This window comes from Poecilia reticulata, linkage group LG16 (assembly GCF_000633615.1).
Source record: "Poecilia reticulata strain Guanapo linkage group LG16, Guppy_female_1.0+MT, whole genome shotgun sequence".
NCBI classification, from domain to species: Eukaryota; Metazoa; Chordata; class Actinopteri; order Cyprinodontiformes; family Poeciliidae; genus Poecilia; species Poecilia reticulata.
This window is the reverse complement of record NC_024346.1, coordinates 18910623-18935430: the sequence shown is the minus strand read 5'-3', so window position 1 is coordinate 18935430 and position 24808 is coordinate 18910623. Positions and strand designations below refer to the sequence as shown.

The 24808-nt window shown below is 38.9% G+C and overlaps 1 protein-coding gene across 2 annotated transcripts in view; it reads left to right on the top strand.

Moving 5' to 3' along the window:
• Nucleotides 1–24550, top strand: part of st14 (ST14 transmembrane serine protease matriptase) — a 25620-nt gene extending 1070 nt beyond the window's left edge. Inside the window, exons 1-19 of one of the 2 annotated variants that reach the window (XM_008432422.2) lie at nt 6485–6503; nt 7971–8121; nt 8733–8887; nt 10546–10616; nt 10847–11019; nt 11740–11772; nt 12140–12368; nt 14021–14160; nt 14753–14856; nt 15301–15410; nt 16277–16407; nt 16854–16958; nt 17693–17800; nt 19203–19316; nt 19754–19873; nt 20265–20448; nt 22118–22392; nt 22865–23004; nt 23130–24550. In XM_008432422.2, the coding sequence (XP_008430644.1) occupies nt 6501–6503; nt 7971–8121; nt 8733–8887; nt 10546–10616; nt 10847–11019; nt 11740–11772; nt 12140–12368; nt 14021–14160; nt 14753–14856; nt 15301–15410; nt 16277–16407; nt 16854–16958; nt 17693–17800; nt 19203–19316; nt 19754–19873; nt 20265–20448; nt 22118–22392; nt 22865–23004; nt 23130–23291 (2508 nt within the window). In that variant the 5' untranslated portion in view covers nt 6485–6500 and the 3' untranslated portion in view covers nt 23292–24550. Of the gene's footprint in view, nt 1–6484; nt 6504–7970; nt 8122–8732; nt 8888–10545; nt 10617–10846; nt 11020–11739; nt 11773–12139; nt 12369–14020; nt 14161–14752; nt 14857–15300; nt 15411–16276; nt 16408–16853; nt 16959–17692; nt 17801–19202; nt 19317–19753; nt 19874–20264; nt 20449–22117; nt 22393–22864; nt 23005–23129 lie in introns of those variants that run through there. The other variant, XM_008432421.2, reaches the window with a different exon arrangement.
• Nucleotides 24551–24808: the final 258 nt, after the last annotated feature.

The window sequence follows — 24808 nt, the reverse complement described above, 5'->3', positions numbered from 1 at the left end:
ATATATCCCATTTCCAAGCGTGTTCATTCTGACATGCTGCATTTTTACAAGAAAAGTTTTTTGTTTATTCTGAAAGGCATGGACATATGTTTGTAGGTTGATTTCTGTTGCTATCAATGTGTTTTTGTGACATCCATTTGGCTGTTTCTTATGTCAGAATAGATTAGAGCAGCTGTCTTGGTTGAGCTGCGATCACTTCAGCTTTCTCATTGCGTAGATATGTGGAAAACCTTTTGATTTATGCTTTTCTTTTAGCTGTGAATCTCTCTGGTGTAATTGCAGTAATTCATCACATACATAGGGAGACGGTGCTGCTTGTCTTATAGGGAAACTAAAGGACTGACTGCTCAACTAAAATGCCTTTAGAATGATCTTTTATTTCACTTGTACCATCTTTCACTGAAAATTTATGACGAGTCCAATGTGAGATCATTAATTTTAGTAGGGAAGAATTCACACCTTAAGAAACAGTATTTATTTGACCAAAATCACCGGTGATATATTTATTGGCACCCCTGCTTCTCATACTGCAGACATCTCTTCAGCTCACGCCACAGCTTGCCTGAAGGATTTAGGTCTGGGGTTGAAGGTTGCCAGTAGAAAATAAAAAATATGTCTGGCAAAACAATTCAGTGTGTATTTTTCTTTATCTAACTGAAAGGCACTGATGACTCAGTTTTGGATTACGGTTGGAGTCTAGCACATTTTAGTTGACTTACATTTGAAATCTTAGGACATAAAATAATTTTTCCTGACATCCTTCCGAGAATATTTATACACTAATATAAAGCAACACAAATCCTCATGTTTGTATGCATGGAAATCTTGGCCTTTGTAGATCTGTTATCCGTCTTATCAGGCTGTTCGCGGCGTCTTCTTGCGAGATAAATATGGGTCCTTATCTAGTCTGGCAACCAGTGGCTAAAAAAACATTGAACCTTTGTCTGATGTCATGTTTATAAGCTTCGCAAATGGAGAGTAAATATGAACAATTAGAAATCGTCTGGAAACTCTGATCAAGTTCTTGAAGTAGAGCATAAATGAAAAATATATATTTTGCATTGCTCCATTAGTGATTTTGTTTTAAAAAAACAAAACAAAAAAAAAACTGCACTGATTTTCCGGTCACAGAGTAAAGACAGTTTTGTTAAAGAAAAGCGTGGATGCTAATATTTTCTTTGAACTAAAATATATACAGTAAAGCTTCCTGAAGCATGTACAGGCAGAGTTAAAGTCAAACTCTTGCCTAGAAGCCGTAATGTGCTTCAAGAAACTGTGAGTACTATTCAAGCTGTCTTGTTTTTATTGTTCTTCCACAACTGATGGTGAGGTATCAGCAGCACAGCTGGAGGGGAGTCAGGTCTTACAATGGTATATTGATGTGTTTTGTGAAAAAGGCTTTCGGTAGTTCAGAAATTAAGCTGTGCAGCAACTTCTGAATTGTGTCAAAAACAGCTACAGGTCAAGGAGTTCAGGAGCATAGATTATGCAAAGATCTGTCCTTGTGCTTCAGTCTTGTTAGAAACTGTTGAATAATATCACAGAGTGTCAGTAATGGTGGAAAAAACAAAGTCCAGATAGAGAGGTACCTCTGCAAAGTTTTAGATTTGAAATCAAAGGGTGGTGCAACATAAGCCGGCTGCTCCATGCAAACAGATTCAGCTATTAAATATGAAGCTGGGGGAATTACACAATAACAGGCTCAAAGCAAGAGAGACTGATTTTCTTACAGGGAAAAATATTTGGGTTATTATACACTTTAGCTGTATTATGTCATAATAATTACTGTTAGTTGTAATCCAACAAATGCCGCCAGATAATGAATAAATATTCATCATAACCTGAGGAATGCAGGATTGTTTATTAAAAAGACTGAAATATTGCAAAAGTGATGATTCTTGTTTGGAGACTTTTGATCACAGCCGTCTGGTTGAGAATGAACATTTTCAGATTTTGTTGAAGTGACTCAATTTCTGAGTGACCAAACCGCAGGGATCATTTAGTACGGCTTAGGCATGAGATAGGATGAGATTCTCAGAGTGTAACGTTCACTACAAATGATTAGAAATAAACATCAGATTGACCATGATTTATGGTATTTAAAAAAATAAAACTTCAGCAACAATGTATAAGATAATCTATTTTATTTGTAGAAAACGATCTATTCGTACTGCTCCTGTTGTAAAAGCTGCTATTAGGATGTTGGTGGAACTTTTATCCTATGTTGATTCTGATATAAAACAAAAATATGGACTAAACATCTGCTTAATTTGGGAAATGTTTTTTTTTGCAAATCCTTATTGCATAGTATTTTGTTATTTGCTGTTTTGAAGTTTAACAGAAATATAGGAGTGTATATTGGCTGACAAATGGCAACTAGAGGGGAAGAGAGAGTGTTCTGTTTCTATATGAAGTTGGAAAAAAACCTGTGATGTTTTCTAAATCTTAAGAAAAACAAAACAAAAGTGACGTGCATCAAAAGATTGATGCCAGGCGTGAATCTAGGCATGCAGAAGTTTAAAAACATAGTTTGAAAAATTCAAAAATTTACCATCTGATTCTATTCATAGTTTATTGCTCTTTTTTCGAAAGTGCCAGAGAAAAGTGGGAGAGTGACAAGAGAGTTTTCTAGTTATTAGTGAGTAATGTGTCACTATGCCCCTCCCCCACATGTTGCAATGTGCTGGTACACCGTGTCTGTCAGCGTCTGAAAAAAATAAGGCTTGTACAAATTGTTCCGCTTAAATTAAAGACTGATTTGGCTTTTAGGGTAGATTTGCATAGCAAAAACAATTATGATTCTGAATCTAAAAACATCCACCCATTACTATTATTAAGATAATGCTGTTTTTAGATCTAAAGTTAGAAATTTGTTATGCAACTGTGTGTAGGCTCAACTTGAACAGCTGCCCTGACTAATTCACCAACAATTATGCGTTTGTTATAGTCTCATTATTCATCTAACAGCATTTAGATTAATAATGAAACTTTTTATCAAAATTTTAGCAGCAGTGGAAATAGATATGCTTTTCTATTTTTATTAGGTAAAATTATTTAACACATTGTTTATTCTTTGCTTTAATTCTTGGGCAAATATCAAGTAGGATTGTGTTTTTTTTGCTCAGTGTTATTCTATGATGATCTCATTCAGCCACTCTGTCACTCTGTGTTTTTTCATGTCTAATTTTTAATCTAAAATAGCGTTTTTTTTTTTTTTTTTTTTTTTTTTCATAAAGTGGCTTACATCAAACTGTTGCCAAGGGGCTATTTCCTTTTTCTTTTGTTAATATCTGATTTGGCACAAACAATGAGGCGAGTTTTCAACACAGAGAATGGGAAGTTGGTAAATAATTATCTAGGAAAGACTGTATTTTTTTGTATGTGAGAAGAATCGCTTAGTTTTCATGTATCGAGAAGGTAATATTTAATTGTGACGCCTCCAAATTATTTGTAAATCCTCATGTGGATTTAGAAACATAAAATAAGTAAAATAAAAATAAAAACTCATGAGCTGTGAAGAAAGACTTGGTTGTGAAAAACATAATTATTAAGAAAACAGCCTGGCCACGTTGTAGCAGCTTGGTTTGTTGCTATGTTAACAGCTGCTGCCGAGGGTTTTGCTTTCATGCGTCTCACAGCTTTACAAAGCACTGACCTTAGCCCTGAACAATGGAGGTGTAGCATTTCTGATTCCTTTTTGATGGTATGCTGTTCACACCCAAACAAAGCTGGAAATGAAAAAAGATTGGTGGCAGACGTACCGCTGCTCTGAAACAGGGCAAAACCTGCCTGACAGAAATACTCAGAAATTACATGTGAGACATACTCACCAGCATAATATGATTCCTGGGCTCTTTCTTTTTTTGTTGTTTTTTAAGCTTGCATGGGTGAGAAACAACAATATGAGTCAGCATGTGTAATACTACGAACCTGAACCTTAAGTTATTGGGATTTGGAGATCAGAATAACTTGGATGCTGTGCAAATAAAAGGTTTCGTTAACGAAAAATAACTTTGGATGAACTGTTAAGTGCTGAAGTCCCAACTGAAGGATAAAATAGATGCTGTAGGGCAGTGTTGTAGTACTCGAGATCAGTCTTGGTCTCGAGACCAAAAAAAAAAAAAAACAGCGCTGTATGCACTGGGTTTTTACCTTAGAATGGCCAAGTTTCTGTTATTCCTCTGTCAATTTGATACAGTAGGGGCTTCCACATTTCCGATATCTGTGTCCTCAGTCACTTTTATCAGCAGTTAAAACTGTTTAATTCGTTGTTAACATGTGGTAATCTGTTTTTCCGAGCCGCCTTTAAACGCAACATGAGCGCTACGACGTTTGTTAAATTTAACATTGGTTAAATTTATTAAGTATTTAATATCTATGTGTTTTTATGGGAATATGGATCTTTCAGATCAATTTGAGAAGTAATTTTGATCATATTTCACATTTTATCATATCATGTAGAGCGCAGCGCTGGTCTTGGTCTTGACTCGGTCTCTGACCCTAAAAGTCTTGGTCTTGTCTCGGCCTCATACACTCTGGTCTTGGTCTTGTCTTGGTCTCGGGTTAGGTGGTCTTGACCACAACACCGCTGTAGGGACTTTCAGACCAATCAGTCCTGAGGCCCTCTGACCTGGTATTTTGGTATCGTAGAATATTGCAAAGGCAGTTTTGGTTGCACCAACTATGCAATTTACATTGCCTTCACTCTCCTTTTTTTTTTTTTTTTTTTACATGAATTATTATGAGTCTTCCAACACTCTCTGTAACCCTTAGCATCTCAGACACTTCTAACTGTGCCCAAGTCTTTAACATTGAGAAACCTCACAACAAGTTGCACAGTGTTATGACAACTATTGTTGCACTTCAAACTGTGCACAGTAATATTGCAATAATGGCATAGTCTCAATATATTGCCCAATCCTGCAAGACGTTCATGGGAATGTTGAGGTCACGTAACAACTATCAAGCAAATACTGGAAAACAGGTTGAAATTAAGTTTTAAGCCATAGCTTATAGGCTTCTCCTATACATTATAGTCAAATCTGGTCAGAGTATTTTTCTCAGCCCATTTGCTTTGTCTTACATGGTTTGAGGCAAACTTAAAACAAGTTTTCTTCTTCTTGACACTCTTCCGAAAAGACCATATTTGTGAGGTTTATGAAAGTAGTATTCTGAGCAGATGTCCTCACTTGTGGATCTTCATGAATGACCAGTCAGAAAGGTTACTTGATCTACATCCTTTGTGCTGAAGTTTAGTCCCTGAGAGCTCCCATCCTGCAACCTTTTAGATGCATCCCTGCTCCAATATACCTGAATCAAATTACTGAATTCCCTCATCAGCAGTCCTTCATCTCTGCAGAGGCCTGATAATGACTGATTCATTTGATTCAGGTGTGTTGGAACAAGGATGCATTTAAATTTTGCAGGATGGCAGCTCTGGAGGGAGGACTATACTTGGGTACTCCTGGTCTACATGATGTGTCTATTTACTAACATTATATAGCAATGCTCTGAGGCCTTCACAGAACAGTTGCATTAGTACTGTGATGAAATTATACACAGAAGGACTCTGTTATAATTACCTAGATGACTTTTTAAGGCAGATTTTGTCAAATGCTGTAGTGTGTAAAATCAGCAGAATACATATGGGTGTCAAGGTTTTAAGCTTAGTAAAGAATCATTTAAATGATAAACTCTTTTACTTCCACCTTTTAAATATTTTAACAAAGCATGGTATGTGAAAATGTTGAGCTGATGATATGGCAGATAAACAACCCGTGTGGTGGATGGGATGAAGTCTGTGAAACTAACATGTTTTTGTTATGATCAGGAGTTGTCATTTGCAGGAATAGTTTTTTGTTCCTTGTGTTAGAGAATAAAGCTTTAAAAGCAAGCCAGTTTTAACGAGGCCTGATGAAGTGTTTCACGTGACTCAGATGGAATACACCAAGGCATCTGAATGATGTCGGGTTTGTTTTTCATGTTGTGTCAGTGTAAAATTGATTTAGAAAGCACTTTGGAACAAATATGTTCCACCAAAGTGCTGCAAAGTCAGAACAATAAAAGTAGTGTTGCGAAATCAGTAAAAATGCACAAAAAAAATGAAGTATTTAAACTAAATGGATAAAATACCAGAAAAATAGAAAGAAAACTGGTATAAAATGTATGCATTAATAATATGGCTAAGTCGTCAGGTAATGGCAGAAAAGGTTTTACAGTTTAGAGAGAAACAAATTTTAATGAATGTCACAAAATATGTTGAAATCTTGCAGAAACTCACAACAAGCCAGAGCAGCTTAATTTTAACCACACCTTACTGCAGCATGTCTTGTCAAACCAGTTCAACCAAACAGCAACACTCACATAGCGCCAACTGCAACTCTGTGGCTCAAGTTGATTTCCTGTCAAACACTTTTGTAGGTTGGGCTGTTGTCGCCTCTCCTTTGGAATGAAGTAACACTTTTGGGCGAGGGAGAGACTTCTCATAATGCTCATGCGGGATGGTATGTATTTGGAGTAGTGAAGAACAGGATATGATGAAGCATATGTAATGGTATAATTAGGCCGTGATCAGGGTGATTGATGTAGAAGAACCTTGGGGCACTTGCTGACCCTCTATCTAATGATTCTCCTCATTCTGGCCCATGATTGCTGTTACAGATTCCAATTAGAGAGCATGTGTAGAAGCCTGAACTGGGCAGGAATGGACCTTAATTGCCATGAGTTATCATCTAGGCTCAAGTAATTGAGCCCCCATCTTAAGGAGCAGCACATCTGACAAATTGATTTAATACCAAAGTGATTCTCCATCCCTAATGGCACTCTAGCTTCTTCACTCATGGGCTGCAGGCACTGAATTCATTGTGTGTTGATTACTGAGCAGCCAAAACCTTTTTTTCTCTCTCTCTCTACGTCCACCCACTCGAGAGAGCTCAACAACACACGCAAACTACCTTCAAGCACTTCTTAAAGCAGCATGCCTGTATTTTCCCCAAGCTTATCACTTAGTTATTATCCAGTCTTTGAATATATGTAAAGCATGTTGCCATGGATTTATGAGGGTGGTAGTAGACTTGTCAGTGTTGCAGAACAGGTTTTTTTCCAGAAAAAGCAAGCCAAGCATCCTGTCAGAGCTTGTTTGTCCTATAAAGTAGAACAAGGTGTGTCGCATCACAACAGCTGGGTCTCACTGTAAAACTCTCTTTTCCTTGATGACAGTATGATTATTCTTGTATTAGACTTTCCATTGCAATACGTTTGCATGCAGAAGTTTAACCAATTTCAAACTAACTCTCTAATATCTTAATGAGAAAATCCCTTTCTTCTGTTTTTTTTCAACTTAGCATAGTGTCCCACTTTAAGTTTGGAAACTTGCTGGTTATAGATTGTGACTTTTTCTGAGCTAACGTTTAGATATATTAATAATGTTTTCTTTTTATAATTCTCATATCACTATTATGCATATTCACACTTCAGGTAATATGTATTCTCTTCCTTAAATGTTTCTTACCATAAAAAATAACAGATAAAGATAACCCTTGTAAATAACATGTTTTTTTTTTATTTTTGCAACCTTCATACAGACATTCAAACATGATAGTACTGTGATGGTCTGGGACTGCTTTGCTCCTCCAAGAACTTAGCAACTTGCTGTAACTGATAGTTATGAATTATGCTTTCAGGCAATAAATAATAAAGGAGAAAGTCCATCTATTAGTTCATATATTAAACTTGAGGTCACGTGGGTTATGCAGCAGGACAGTGGTTCAAACGCACCAGCAATTCCCTGAATGATTTCTAAAAAAATAAAAGAAGCCAGGCAAAATTGTGTTTTTGGACGGGACTATCCAATTCAGTATGACAAAAAAAGTAAAAACAGAAGAAATCTGTAACAGAACTAATACATTCTCATAGTTCTATATTGTTGCTAAGATAATTTCTTTCCCACCTCTTCCTTTCATCATCCCCAGAACGGCCACCAAGAGCATACGGTGTTCCTAACCAATGAACCGAAGACCTCGAAGAAGTCCTCGACGAAGAAGATCGGCGTCCTGATTGCTGTTCTTCTGGCGCTTCTTGCCGTCTTGGCTGTCGCGGCGTTCCTCATTTGGTTCTTCATCTGTAAGTAGTGATAACTCATTTCCTAGTTTATTTAATGGAGCAGATATTCAGGGACCGCAAATATTTAGATGTTTGGACACTCTGCCGAAGACCCTAAACTTTCAGCATAGATTTGCTTAATAGAAATAAGAGATGTGTGTATTTACATTGCATGCATTCCCTTCTGCCAAAACAGGCACATCACAAAGCGCAAAGTGGATCATTTACACTTGCTGTGAAGGCAGAGCTCTTTGATACGAGAGTGTAAGAGTGGCATGTTTGGACTTTAATTTCCCATTAGCGTTAGTCGATTTGACAGCTCTGACGTTCTCCTTTTAATAATGCAGAGGAGAAAAATGTCATGAGCCATGGCACAGTTTTCTTGTCATTTACGCAGACAGAGACTGATAAAAAGGCCTGTGAAGTCTCCATAAACACCATCTTGATTCAAGTGGCTGTTTTTAATTGCCACGAGAGCCAAACTGTCTCCACAGCATGAGGTCGTGCTGTAAAGCTTGAGGACTGCTCTTCAAGGCCCCACATTTTAAAAGTTTCGCCTTTCATCAGTAGCAGCCATCTTAAAGCATTTTGTTGATCAAACAATTGACTCTCATCTGTGTTTCTTCTCTCAGTTAATGATAACAGGGGCAAACTAAGTATGCAACGTAAACCATCAGTGCAACTTTTCAGTGGTCATATGAAGCTGATGGGTGTGAAGTATGACCAAGAGCTCGAGAACACAACTAGCCAAGACTTCAGCACTTTAGCTACAACACTGGAAAACCTTGTGAGTATGGCATCCAGATTGTCTCTCATGTATTTCTTCTGCTGTACACATTTCTGCTACTTTTAATGCCTTACGCTTAGTTGTCCTCTCTCGGAAAACATTAACTTTGAATGCTGTTAGCGACTGCTTTCTAAAATGTCCCTCCCAGTGCAAAATGACTGCCTTAACGGTCCCGTGGTCTTAGAGCAACGCTCAGGAGGAGCGTGGCAAATGTCACGGTCAGACAGTGGGGGAGCCGGAGGGCTGTCCAGTCAGACCCTCGATTCCCGAAACCACACAAAAAATAATCTTGTGAAAGCACATGTGGGGTCAGCTTGACTGTACCGGACCGCACACAGAGTAAAAGACTTGCGGGGTCTAAATGACCCCGTCTCTTAAGACTGCAGAGGAGAGTTAAGGTACCTCTGAGTGGGTGAAGAAATAAAAATAACAATAAATTCCTTGAGTGATTTTTCTGAACATTGGAAGGGATGTTGTGTTACCACTTAGGAGCTTGTTGATAACAAAAGGCTCCCACACTTTGAGCACATATTCTTCAGTGAAAAAATATTAGAGATGAGAATGTCATGCAGACATGAGGAGGGAGTTGTGAGAATTTGACTAGATAATTGGTAGAAAGCTTTTTAATATATAAAGTTTGCATAGAGTGTAAAAAAAAATTTTAAGGAATTTTTTTACTCATTTTTTATAAATTGATTAAAAATCCATTCATGCATCTTATCCCCCGTCCCCACCCTCCTCCTCCTCACCTCCTTACGGGGCTGGTGTCTGTCTCAAGCGTTCATTGTGTGAAGAACACGGTTTCTTATAATTTATTCTTATGATTAACATATTTTTAGTCACTCTATGCAGGCATGTTACGTATGTAATCAGAAGAGCAGAAAGTTCTTAATTAATATTTTCTTTATAAATATAAGTCTGAACTCTTACATTCTGCATGTAGCAGTAAAAACCTCAAAGACATCTTGCGTGATCTAAAAAAGATGAACTAAACTCAAGCACCGGTGGCCATTTTTGTATGTTTTATTCATGCCTGATTTAGAACTTGGGCCTGGAGCTCGATGGTGTTCCAGTTCCAAGTTTGAAGATCGTAGCCGTCAGCTGCCTAACACACTTGGTAGCTGTCCGTCCGTCCGTCCGTCCGTCCATCCATTCGTTCACTCTCTAATGTGCTTATCCCTGCGGGGTTGCGACTGGGGCTGGTGCCTATCTCAAGCAGTCAACGGGTGAGAGGCGAGGTACACCCTGGACAGGTCACCAATCCATCGCATTGACTACATAGTAGTCATAGTTGGCCGAATGTGATTTAAGAGCAGAACCTCATCATAATCGATAGTCTGTTGCTTCTTTAGTTCACACAGCAAGACTCTTGTAATGGCTGTTTTTTATGATTAGAAATAAAATTATATATCCTTATAGGTGACGGACAAAAATTTACTTCTTTCTCGTCTTCTTGGAGACGGAAGAGACTAGAATCAATCCAACAAAAACACTACCAAAACTCGCAGCAGCAGCACGATGTAAAATTTCAACAGTTTCAGAGCCGTATCTCTATTTGAATATCATTGCATACTTTGACTTTAGAAAATAGCCCATTCTTAATGATATGCTATACTTGAAAGTTTAAAATATGCTTCAACCATTTGTTTTTTACACAGCTGGCTAAATGCTACCAGAATGATCCACTCCTCGCCAAGTATTACACAGGATCTGCAGTTACGGCCTTTAGGTAAGACATTCACTTTTTCATATGCCTAAGGATTAGACGTAGTGCATTTTTCACCATCTCACATCCAGATTGTAGTTTCTTGTAAATTAGAGTTATTTACTATGACAGTTAAAACATCTTTTCACAACTTTCTTTTTGAAGTTGCTTTAAGCTGGTCTGTTTTTTTTTTTTTTTCTAAATTTTTCTATGAATTCCTTAACTTTTTTTCTTTTCTCATCTCTAAACACCAGTGAAGGAGTTGCAGCCTATTACTGGTCTCAGTTTGACATCCCAGTCGATGACCTGGAGATTGTGCCAGAGTTCTCAGAGGAGCGGGTTTTGGATGCGCTGGAGAACAGCATTGCGTCACAAAGTACTAGGTCCAACCTTGATAGTCTCAAGGTTATTGAAGTTACCGCTTCACGTAAGTACCCTCAGAACCAGGTGGATGGGGGAAAGCTTTTAAATGTAAGAAAGCTTTTAAATGTAAGCTTTAACTGGCTTTCGATAATTACATTGAGCAATCAAAAAAGATAACAGGCTGTGAACAAAGATCTAAACAAGGTCTTTGTCATGTCTCGTCATCGTTTCTTTTCTTTTCGCTTTGCATCTGTATCACAGTGGGCTGCTCTGAGTTGTGCTGATAAGATAATAACAGATAAGGCAGACCACTCTCAGCTTGTGCTGCATCTGAGATTGCACATTTTATGCTGTTTGGATCCTCTAATGATATTAGCCAGGCCCCTGGCCTGCTTTGAGAGAGCCATTTTTCTTCCTTCTGTCTCCTCAGCACTCGCCTTGCATTTGTCGACATCCTGGCCGTCAGCCGAGTGCTGGCCCTTGTGACTCTGTGGTTTTTGGTCCTCTTTAAAATGATTTCTGTTGGTACAATTTTGATGTTGCTGTCCCAGATAGTTAGACAGAGATGTATGACTTGCTGCTGTAGGGCAAGGTGAGATGGAGCAGAAAGAGGTGCGCACCATCACCAGTTCCCTTAACCGCAGGGAAATGGAACAGAAAATGTGCAACCCAAATATTTTAGGCTCATACATCAAATTCTCTCAGCCTCACAACTTTGGTGACCCGTTCTTACCTCTTTTCCTCCTGTTTTCCTGTCACCCCACCCCAATGTCTTTGTCTCCAGTCACAGATGCTCGCATGGCTAGGAAACCCACGGGTGAGTACAGTATGTCCTGTTTCAATCACCTGCTGCTGTAATTTTCCAGCTGACTAGATGCTCACTCTCCTGCCAGTCTTTAACAAATGATGGCCCTGCCCTCTACTGCATAGGCGTCGTTTTCATCTAAGATTCCTATCCTTGCAGCAGTTAGTTTAGGTTGCTTTACCATAGTAGCTGAGAGGCTAAGTGTAAAGTTATCCCAAAGTCTTGTTTTATAATTACATAAAACAGCAGACCATGTGCCTGATTTAACTGAAAACATTATTTGCATTATTAGTCATAAAAGTATTCATCAAACTATGTTTTTGAGGTATAAGTTACCTTTTAGCCAGTTTGATTTGAGCAATATTCTTCTTGTTCTCAGAGGACTGCTTCTTTCGCCTGGAAGCAGTTGAGGCTGAGCAAAGATTTACATCCCCCGGGTACCCCAAAGGCTACATGCCACAATCTTATTGTCAGTGGCAAATCCGAGCAGCAGAGGAGAACACCATATCAGTCAGTTTTCCAATTTTCCACATTGAAGACGACTGCAGCGATGACTTTGTCTCGATCTTTGACTCTCTGAGCCCTGATGATTCTCAGGCCATCACAGTGTAAGTAGAGGTGGAAGTGCTTGGAGAGTTTGGGAGATGTGATGGTTATACAAAATGTAACGGAAATTATTCTCTGGATAAGCATATATATATATATATATATATATATATATAGTAGATGATATTTGCAGGGATTTTGTAGCTCACAAATCTCTTCAGTCTTGCTTTGAGGCCTGGTACATCCCATACATGGTGGCAGACTGAGGTGGATGTACCAGATTTTAAGAGAGGGAACCAGAGAATGTGTTCCAACCATTGAACCACCAACACCATGTCCTAAACGTTAGGATATGGGAAAGAAAACTCTGACAAATTCTTCAACCTCAGAATTAGGAGGAGCAGTATGGCTTTTATTCAGTCCATGGAACAGGAACAGATCTTTAGCTTCACCAAATTGCTCAAGGAGTCATGGGAGTTTGTGGTGTTTGTGTGCATGCTACGCTTTTCATTTTTTTATTGGAGGGCATAATGAATACTTTTAGAAAACTGCGTTTTACTTAATTTTTTACACTTATGTGAACAACAAGAATCTAATTATAGTTACATTTGCTAATTGTGCTTTTATACATCTAGATATGGCAGGGATTTTTTTGTTTGTTTTATTTTTTTGTGTTAACCATGCGTAGCAGCTTTTGTTTCATGGGCTTCAACCAGAATTTGTCTAGTTTATTTTTGCCTGAAAGAGTAGTGTGACTCCCAAAAGACAACCATCCATGAATCACTTTGTATTTACCTGAAATGTTGCACAGGGATTTTAGAATAAAAGTTGTTTTCATGTGGGTGGAACATGTTCCACTTCATTCCTTTTTTTTTTTTCTGGTTTTGTGATTACGTTTATTTTTTTTATTTGCTTCTGAAGCCTTCTGCGATATGCGTTCCTTTTTTATTGTCAGCTTTTGAGCCCTGAGTGAGATTAAGTTGACTCAGACAGACCTCTCCTTTCAGATCTGTGAAAGATGCCAACATGAATCTGACTACACCACTGTGTGTAATTGCATTTTGTCTGTGGGGGAGGTCGCTTTTTTATGAATCTATCAGATACTGAATGCAACATCAGTTGTAGCTGCAGGCAATTTTAAACTCAGAAACCAATGCCAAACAAATACGGCCTTACCGAGTGATGCATAGCATTTTTTTTTCTATAATGGTATTGAGCGATGGGCTTTATTCAAGGTGACATGGGGTTTATGAGAGCCATAATATAATACTCTATAATGACATTATTCTACAGGAGGTGAATGTATTGCTGCTCCTACAACGTCATTTACACCTTCATGGCTTTTCCTCTATAGCCCTGCTCAAACTTTTTTTTTTTTTTTGTTAATCTAACAAATGTTTGATTTAGAAACTCCACCTAAGCAATTTCTTATTAGTGCTGATACTACTCTTCTTATTTATTTTTTCCCCCTGACAGCTCTTTTATTGATTTTCTCTCAAATGTTTTTTTTTTTCTTTTTTTTTTATGTTTGTAGCAATGTGCTGGTGTTTTAATCTTGTTGAATAAAACGAATTACACTTGTGTGTTACAGATCCACTTTCTTCAGTAAATGCTCTGAGCAATGCTCTGAGCATGGAGAAAATTATATATGCTTGGATGTTGGAACTCTGTTAGAATGTGTCTTTACTGGTCTGTTTCCCTTGTTTATCCACAGACAATGTGGCCAAAGGCCTCCCACTAATGCCCTGAGTGTTGTGTCATCCGGTAACATCATGCTGATTAACTTCATTGCTGACACCTCTGTCCAGAGGCCAGGCTTTGAGGCGCAGTACAAAATTATACCCAAAACTGAAGGTACATTTTCCTCACGTTCATAGTACCTAACATGATCTGTTTTATTGGTAAAATCTTTAGGATTATAATACATTTCTTTTGATCATTAGTATTTTATGCAGTTGTTGAAATCAGGATTCCTACACATTTTACATTTAATACGTTTCCAAACATTATCTTTATCATTCTGACATTTGAGCTGAAAGAATTTAACTCAAATGTAACTGGCTGGGCTTTCTAGATATTTTTAACGATCATGATGAATAACTTTTTTTTTTTCCACCATATTTCTCACAATAAATATAAGTGATGTAATTTCCCATTTCTATGTCTATAACCCAAAGACTAAATCACTGGTGGATAAAATTTTTCTCAATTTTAAAACTGGACATCAGATTTAAAATCTAATTCTTTTTACCGAGTTAGACTTGGATATCAAAAAAAAAAAAAGCAAAAAGACTGTAAACTCCATATTTCTCAAATGCTTCAAAATGATTGAACGGGTGCCATATATTTCTAGATGTTTTTAAAGTGTAAAGAAATGACAACTAACAATAATAATAATAATAATAATAATAATAATAATAATAATAATAATAATAATGCATTTTAGTTTCCCAATGTGACGTTGTCCTCACTAAAGACGAAGACAGTTTCACATCTCCGCTTTACCCCAGCTTCTATCCTCCCGCCACGAACTGCACGGTGACCATCAAGGTTTGTAAGACTTACAATCTCATTCTCCAACCCCACACCTCACGTCTCCTCCGCTTCTGCCCCCTCCTTCCTTGCACCACACCTCTTTCCTCTCCTCCATCCTTACCCTGCCATGAGAGGACTGCTGAGCCAGCACTGTCGAAGCCAAGCTGTTCAGTACCTCTTCTATCTTCATCTGTCAGGCTGCTGTTGCTGCTGCAGCTTGAGCTGAGCTGCAGGGTTTAGTGTGTGTGGCTTGTTTGTATGTGTGCGTGTGTTTGGGGGGTGGGGGGACATGCATGCAAGTGGATATGACTATATTTGTACACCCACAAACCCCTTTTGATGTGGTGCAGCCTTTGTGTTCGCACTTAGCTGTAGAGGCGTGTCCCTCTCTGTGTGTGCAGGTGACACATTGGTCAATAATGTTGCTACAAATCAGTCACTTGAAATTTTCTGCTGCAGGTCTCTGCAGGGAATAAGATACGTGTGACATTCAACATGTTCCGCATGAAAGAGCCGGGCGTAGATGTCCAAAGGTGTCACAAAGACTATGTGGAAATCATGGGGAAAAAGTAAGACTTGATTTACTGGTCTGTAAATGTGTGTCAGTGTCAGGTGGCACTGGAGACGCAGGTCAAAGCATAAAACAAGGATCTGGGACACACTGTCGTGCTTCACGTGTCAATATATGTGAAGCACATCGATATGCTGTTGTGACAAGACACTTGCATATACAGTATAAAAATACAGAAAGCTAAAAAAAAATTTCTCATTCTATGAGGTTTTGGATTTGTTTTATAATTATCTTTACATTCAGGCCCACTCACTACTGGTATTTGGTAAATGGCTAAGATAAACTTTCATCCTTGTTGGGCCTATTTTGTCATATTTCCACTTGTTTTAAAGTTTTATTTTGTGACTATAGATTTGGGCAGGCTCTGGTGAGCAGCTGATAATGAGTCACATTTTCCTGACTTATGAGCACAAATAATTACCTGAAGGATATGTTCTTTCACCACCTCTCCCCCATTTTGAAGAATGTTGAACAGAAATAGACTTTTGAGTTATGTTTTTAAGTTATTGATCCCCAATACTAAATATGTGAATCATTAGGAGTACCGCCGCGGGGCTTGAATGTGCTGCATACAATTTTTATCTGGCTTAAAATTTTGTAAGTAAATCTTTTTAGTCCCCCTGAGCATGACTTACAAATCACAATACACAAGTATTTGCTTTTGCCGATTCTTTGATATAGCTAGTTAACTATCAGGTGACATGAATTAAAGCAAAAAATAATTAAAGTTTTTTTAATTTTATGCATCTGGAGACGGGGTTTAACCTGACAGGTCCACGGTGCTTTCGACATACAGTCAAATTCTGTCATTTTTGTGCAATCCAACACAACGGCATCTTGAAACCATTTTGTTCTGTGTCTCAGGTATTGTGGAGAAAAGCCACGTTTCGTTCTGACCAGTGAGTCTAATGAACTAAAAGCGATCTTCCACTCCGATGAGTCTTATACCGACAAGGGCTTCCATGCAACGTACGAAACCGTCAATCCGGCTGACCGTAAGTTGATTCTTGTTTTTCTCACCCACATATACACCCACTATTTGAGGAGATGAGTGAAGTGTTGTAACATGACAGGGACACTCTCAGCCTGCCATTACAGTGCCAACAAAGGTAGTAATTTTGTGCTTTGAAAGACAAAAAGACTAAGGCTTATTGACAATAAAGCTAAAGCAGTTTGCTTTACACAGACTTGGAGATTGCAGGACTGAAATGTAAGAGGTGGACTAATTAGCAGAGACCTTGTTTAGTGAGTCTGTTTTATTTGTAGCTGTCAGACAGGAGTGTCACTACTGCTCCAACGTTGGTTCTCTGTTTGATCAAAATTGATTTATAATTGCCCTGATCAGCTCCTTTATGCCTGCTGAGAACATGCTATCGCTCCCCTCTCACTGACTTTGTCATTACTGCCTCCTTATGTCCCTTTCTTCTGTCTACATGAGCAGCTTGCCCTGACCAGTGGACGTGCAGAAATGGCTTTTGCATTGACAAAAACACAAGGTGTGACGGCTGGAACGACTGCGGCGACATGAGCGATGAGAAGAATTGCAGTAAGTTGATCTGGCGAGACTTTTTATTCCTTTAATAAACTCGTCTCCACACACCCTCTCCCTCCCCACGTCCTCCTCTCATTTCTTAAAAAGAAATAGCTTATTTTAAAACTATACTTTATAATGGCCTTCTTGCTGAGAGTCGGATGCGAAGATGGATACCACTCTCATCTCTGCCTGGTAAGTGTTGCCAGCAGCCAGTTAGCTTAGCTCAGCAAAACGAGCAGGAGCAGGGGGAAACACTTAGCCGGCATCTGTCCTGAGATAACGAAATCTGAGGAGCATAAAAATGACAAGCTGTGTTTTTTACGAGCCAGATCATATCTTATCTTCTCCTCAGTGCCACGCTTCTAGACTCCAGGAAATCATTTAGTGCTAATAGCCAGAAAATCAGGCACAACTTACCAAAAGCTATAATTTAAATTTTTTCCACAATGAACACTTTGAATTAAACACTCAGAACATGTTACATAGTGAAAACCATGGGATTTTTGATACCTTAAAGCAAGGACCAGGCCAGACCTGCAGTTTTCTTTCTTACTGCTGTATTTTTTTTAAATTTTTGCTTCATGTTCAATTCAAGCATCTTGATATTTTTACAAAAACTCTTCATCTTTTATTTTGCAGTACAGTCATTACTATCTGATGCAGCCAACGCATGTTTTGTTGTTCTGAGTTCATTCGTTTGTTCATGTTATTTATATGCATACATGTGCAAATTTCCTTTGTTTTAGAATGTGACAGTGACCAGTTTACCTGTGGCAATGGTTTGTGCAAATCAAAACTCTTTGTATGCGATAATTCCAACGACTGTGGAGATATGAGCGACGAGAAACTATGCAGTAAGTATGAAAATCTCCATTCACGATTCAGAGCTATTTAAAGCACCAGACTTCCAAGCAGACCAAAACATGACATTGAAAATCAACCACAATGTGGATGATCACTATAGTTCATCTCTAGAGAGAAGTGGCATTTCTTCTGGGGATCATCTCTCTCTCTCTCTCAACTGTTTTAAGATGGCACGAAACCTTGATGCTGAGATCCTAGTGGAGGTTTATTATTAAGCTGATGGTATGTCTAAGTTGTAAGTCCATGCTAGAGTAACCTAAAAGCAGCAGTTGCTGTTTATTAGTAATTCATAGCCATTAGGTACATATATGGCTTCATCAGAGGACCTGCAGGAGTACTGGCTACACTGACCTCATTCCGAGGTAAAAACCTAACCATGCCAGCAGCAAGCTGGCAGTACACCAAGTAATTCATTACCATGGTCTTGGTGGTGCAGCTGCTATAGACATTGCTACTGCTCTGGCTCCATCAATAAGGATGTTACCAAGTAGCTGAAATTAACGATCCACTATCTGCATGTCAGTATATTAGGCCATCATCAAGGCCCTTGCACTGGGCTCATTTCTGTGTAGAAGTACACACACACACACACCTCTAAATTGTACATGTCCTGCTTCATTGCAGATGTTTTTACAGGTTGCAAATATGTCATTCGGCTTTTGCCTTGCTATCAAGGAAAAACTTTGCCATGATATTAGCAGGGGAGGAATAAGAGAAAGCAGGCACTTCTTGGATTTATATTGCAAATATACAAAAAAATCCTTCACACACACCCCCAGCCCCTCACACACACAAAAAACATTTTAAGCTTCAGAGCTTCTGTAGTCAGAAGCTCTGAAGCTTGGGCTCTAATTTTGTATTTTGTAGCTTTTTGGATCTCAATCTGTGATAAATTGGCCCAGGTTTAAATTATGGCATAAGTTTGGTAAACATCCTGTCTTTAATCTTTTTATGCTCCTAATACTGCTAATACTGTAAGCTCAGTTAGATAAGTTCTTCTTTCCTGTTGGTGTCAGTAAAACATTAAACGACCCTCTATCAGCCAGCTGAGCTATGTTGTGCAGCAACAGGCACTGCTGCATCACTCCTATCTACCGATGAACATTTTCATCGGTAGATAGGATTTAATGACCTTTTCTGGCAGGTCATTAAAGCATTTCAAAATGTAGAAATGGTATGATCAAAACCATAAGCCATTTTGAAACTAAACTTTTTTAGAAACTTTGTAGATCTTGAAACCAGTAACTGACCCCAGGCTGTGTGTATACATCACTTCAAATCCTAATACTTGCAATAAAAACGAAGCCAGACACTGATGCCTTTCTTTTGCTGCTACACTAATGTCTGTTTTTGATAAAAAACTTCCTTCTAAACTTGTTTCGTCGACACCAGGTTGTCAGCCAAACGAGTGGCGATGTGGAAATGGAGTTTGTCTTCCTCAAGATGTCAAATGCAACAAACTGAAGGACTGTGTGGATGGAAGTGATGAGGCCTCGTGCGAAGACTGTAAGCAGATGACCACTTTTCTTTTTTGCTTCTTAAAGAAAACAATCACCTCAGCATGGTTGTGGGTATAACAAAGATGTTTCACTCAGGGCTTTGTCTTAGTTCAAACTATTTCTCTGTTCACTGTTGTTTTTACTCTTTGTTTTATTTCCTGCTACTCTCCTCTTCAGTCTTCATCAATTTCTCCCTGATTCCCCTCTTGCAGTCACAGACGTTCACAGAGGGCACGATTGCATTTCCTTTTGATTTTCACTTCTGTGAATAAGGAGGCATATTAGGCCTTAATCCCAATCAATACGCCCAATCAATGCAATCTGCTGCTCAATCACTGCACATTGTGCATTGGAGCCTCACTCTGAAGCCTCACTGATTGCGTAGTATTTCACCGGTTAAATGTGTGTTTTCACTTCGGGTCCTGTCTCCACCCACTTTTGCAGCCCCAGATTTGTGCTCTGACTTCAGCTTTCAGTGCGCCAGCGGGGAATGTGTCAACAAGGTGAATGCCGAATGTGACAGTGTCAACGACTGCTCTGATAACTCAGATGAACAATCATGCGGTGAGGAATCTACCTCCTTTTTAGACTCTTCAGTGTTTTTTTTTTTTTTTTAACAGCTGAAGCTGGATTTAATCTCGTCAATTTCAAACAAGATTAAAGTTGCTAGATTGGGCTGTCTGTTAGGAAGAAGAAACCCAGGCTAAGTGTGTTTATATATATTAACCACATTTAAGCCTCTACATTTTATTTAGATTTTTATTTACAAATTTTACTGTCGTATCTCATTAGGATTTAAAAACTCAACAGCATCAACAGCAATGACTGGAATTGTGTCAGTGTTCAATAAAGTCAGTTTAATTTTCTGCTTTTTTTTTTTTTTCCTCACCATAGAATGGATGGAGATGGTATTTTACATTTCTTCTCTGAAACCTGTTCTCTGTTGTATTTCCAGACTGCGGCATCAGGCCTTACAAGATGAACCGAATCGTAGGAGGGCAGAACGCTGATGTTGGGGCGTGGCCCTGGCAGGTCAGCCTTCACTTCCTGAATTCTGGCCATCAGTGCGGCGCCTCGATCATTTCAGAGAGGTGGCTCCTGTCCGCTGCTCACTGTTTCGTCAACAACATCCCCCCAAAGTGAGTCACAGATGTCTTGCACTTACAGGAATGCACAGAGCTAAAACAAAGCAACTTTTCAGATCTTCTCTTCACATCAACATCATACTTTAACATTTTCCAAGATGGATTCAAATGGAAAGAAAAAATACTAGCAGTCTACAACAAACACAGCATCTCTCCCTTACAAATCAGCCTTTCTTACTGTGTTCACCTCAGCAGCCTGTTGGTGGTGCACTAACCATTCTGTTCAGCTAGAACACGGTCATAATACATTCATTTATGACAGCTGCGCAGGTTTTTTTTTTTTTTCCAGACTTGTGTACAGTGTTGAAACGGTTAAATTAATTGGGACATAACCATCGTAATGTGTTAAATATTAATATTGTGAGACATTTAGTCAGTTTCACATCCATTTAGTGACCTTAATGCAAGCATTGCATAAAGCACACATTTATTTGTACAAAAACAATGCCCTTGAACTTTTTACATGATCAAAATCTCATTCAAAACATTTTATTTTGATAGGCCAACAGAAAATAGTGATACAGTTTCTGTATCATAAAAATGATACATGGCTTTCTACAGTATATACTTTAGAAAATATAAAATATGTATTGGAAGCAAACATTGACCCATTGCTTTCAGCCTGTAAGCCTAAATTAAATCCAGTGCAACAAACTGTCAAGTCACCTAATTAGCAAATACTCTACATGCACATAGTTTGATCTCATGTTAATACAACACTTTTATGAAGGCCTCAGAAGTTTGCTAAGGACATTGATGAACAGACAGCTTTATGAAGACCAAGTAAAAAAATTGCAAAGAAGTTGAGGGGCAAGGTTATAAAACTTTATCCTACATAAGCTATAAACATCTCCTAAAGCACTAGTTTTATCAGATGGTCCCAGAGACTTAACACAAATGAAAAACTACCAAGAGCTCACCTCCTACCTACACTGTGCAAGCAGAGCATAAATGTGAGAGAAAAACAGCAGAGATTCGCAGTTCAAGTAGAAGATTATGTTCACGGGAAATCCATTTGTTATGCATTCCACAAATTTAACCTTTATGGTCAGGGTGGAACAAAATCTATACCTTTTGGGAGTGGCAGCAGTATGCTGTGGGAATGCTTTTCTTTCAAGGGGCAATGAGTTTTTAGGCACATAGTGCCATTTTATAACACAATGAAGTAACTGTTAACCTTCAGTTATAAAAAATGCTATACATTTCACACAACATAAGAGATTTGACTTCGTAATTTGACTCCTTGAAATTGGGCCTACTCTTTCTAAAGCTCTGTTGTAGGTTCTATCTTTTCCTCTATCTCTTTTAGCCTCTTTTAACTGCTTACACACACATCCTGCAGCTTACATAACCATGTTCATGTGTGACTGCCGGCAGTCAAACATAAACAGACTGAAACTGATTAGACTACCCTTTATTGAGGGTACAGATTGCAAAGAATAAAAAGCTAATCTCGCCTCACTTGGTTTCATCCATAAGGTGAGCTAAGAGTGGCCCCAGCGCTGGACAGTGAATGTAACTCTGTACATTAATGCAACCCCCCCAACCCTTTCTTGATGCTGGAAAGACTTAAGGCCAGGGTTGGGAACTGTGACACAATGGATGTGGATACTTTTGCAAGGCACAGAAAATGATTTACTTAATGTTTCTCATGCTTTTACAGCCATCTTGATCCAAAAAACTGGCTTACATACAGTGGTTTGCAGAGCCAATTTTCTATAGAGGCCGCTGAGCAGCGTAAAGTGAAGAGGATCGTTCCTCACCCAGATTACAATGAAATTACACATGACTATGACATTGCACTACTGGAGCTCACAGAGGTGCTGAAGTGGAGCAACACCATCCAACCGATCTGCCTCCCTTCTCCCTCCCATGTCTTCCCTGCTGGATTGTCCTGCTCTGTCACAGGCTGGGGCGCACTCCGGGAAGGAGCTACTGGTAAGAATTCTCTGTAGAATTAATGGCCATATTCTTCTTTTCCTTACTTTTTATCATTGCAAATTTGAATAATGTTTTTGACTCTCAGTTTGGCTCTAATTTAGCCTATCATATTTTTTCTTTGTGGTGTTTCCTAAAGCCATTGTCTTCCCTTCATCTCCATCTCACCTAATCACGATTCCTTCCTCGCCTATATTGTCGCTCATGTAGTTTCCCATGTCTCCCAACATGACACACTTCACTGCTGCTTTGTCACGCTTCCCTTTTGCCTTACCTTTTTTTATGACCTGCTCGATTCGCTTAAGAGACATCTTCTGTATCCATAAGTCAACATGAACTCCCACTCCGAAGGGACGTTTCATAACCCTCTGTTAGCAACCTCTAATCCTGGTCATTGACACCTTTAATGTTGGCCATGAACATTAAGCTAACATGGCCAGAGCCGCTGACCCCTCTCTTACCACTTTTGCAGCTTCGCTGCCAATGTTGCTGCAGGAAGCAACAGTGAAAATCATCAATGACACAGTGTGCGGCCAGGTCATAACTGAACAACCGGTCACCTCCAGGATGCTCTGCAGTGGAATCCTGAGAGGGGGAGTCGACGCTTGCCAGGTGAGACCGTGCAAAATTTTCCCCAGGAAAGAAAAGCGAGATGTTTTCACACCTTCGTAATTGCTGTGCCGTCACAACCAAACACAATCTGATGATTTTACTTGCCCACCTGTGGTGCTCACCAGGGAGACTCCGGAGGCCCTTTGTCGTGCAAGGAGGAGAATGGGAAGTGGTTCCAGGCCGGCATTGTGAGCTGGGGCGAGGGCTGTGGCCGTCGGAACAAGCCCGGAGTCTACACCCGCGTCACCAAGCTCCGAGAATGGATCAAAAAGGAGACAAACATTTGATGAACATGATGTGTGGAGCAGCAGCAGGAGGAAAGATGGCAGTGCTAGAAATGCTGGAAACAGAACATTTTAGCATGGTTCAGGCCAAGCCTTTTTGAGTTTTATCTATTCTTAGCAGCCGGCTGAGCATACTGTTGCATGGGCCCAGCTGTTCACATGAATGACTTTAAGCACTTTATGTGGTTGCCAACCTCCCACAGGAACTCCACAGACTCAAGTTTTGTACATTTTCTAAAGGTGTTTCTTAACAGTGTGTCATGCTGCCATCTATTGAAGCAATACTTAACTGATGGGTACAAGCCACAGTGTGTACAAAAAAATTAAATATGTATGATTTGGGGATACTTTTTCGCCCATTGGTTGTTTGGCTTAACTTTTTAAATGCTTTACTTGGCTTTTTAAAAGCTGACTTTCTTTGTGTACAGTGCCATCCATTAGTGATTTTTATTTAGAAGATTTTTCCGTTTTCTATACTCAAACTGATTTGATCTCACTTCCCAACATGCAGTTAATGTCCCACCATTCTTTCATAGCTTTAGAATTTAACTTAAAATGTAAACAAAACTACACATTTGGGGGAGTGTGGGGAGGGGGGCGAAGTAAAACTGAAATATCCAATAAGGAAAAATGGACCAACACCATTTATGTACAGTCATTTTCATGTTATGCTTAGATTGCATAAATACCAGGAGCTGGCTGCAATGGAAGGCAGAAATTGCATTAATCAATCTAAAAGCCTGTGATTTGCTTTGGAAAATGGCCAATGGTTAAAGTATGCCAGGTTTGTTATTGGTGGGCCAAACTAGGCAAAAATATCACAGTGGTTCTTGAATAATGGTACTGGAATGTTTTTTTTGTGTGTTTTTTTTTCCTCATACGCATTTTCCTGTTTTTATATTTCCATGCTGGCTTTTGTCTACATTTGTAAAATATTTTAAAGTATGTTATATATAAATTGGTGGGTGAAGCATCCAGCTGGTTTTAGCAGACCAAGTCTATGATTAAAGCTCAGGATGAGAGGTGTATTTTGTTACAGACACCCAAGAGATTAACCACAGCCAAGAGTATTTCTACTCAAAACCAATTTGACAGGATAACCAATTTTATGCCTGACTTGTTTTGGGATGACTAGCAAAACCAAAGACGTAAATGTGTATTATTTGCAAAAAGTATTGGGGAGGACTAGGCATGGGTTGGTGTGTAATTCTCTCTTTTAAGGAATATTGGCTGTAAATTAAAGCAAATATCCCTATCTTTCACTGTTTGTTTTTTTTTTCTTTGAAAAACCTCACCAAAAACGTGCTTCAACTTTCATTCTGCTTGACAATGTGTTTATAGACCAAAAATGATGGAAGGTCCTAATTTTAAAACATATTGATGGGGCCTAAATTAATGTTCTGAATTTTATCTGGCCATGTTCACACCTGAACAAAGAAACATTATCATCCAAAATGCTTTGTAAGGCACCCCGGATGTTCGATCCCTATAATAAACCATGGCAGCAGCAGCATCATGCT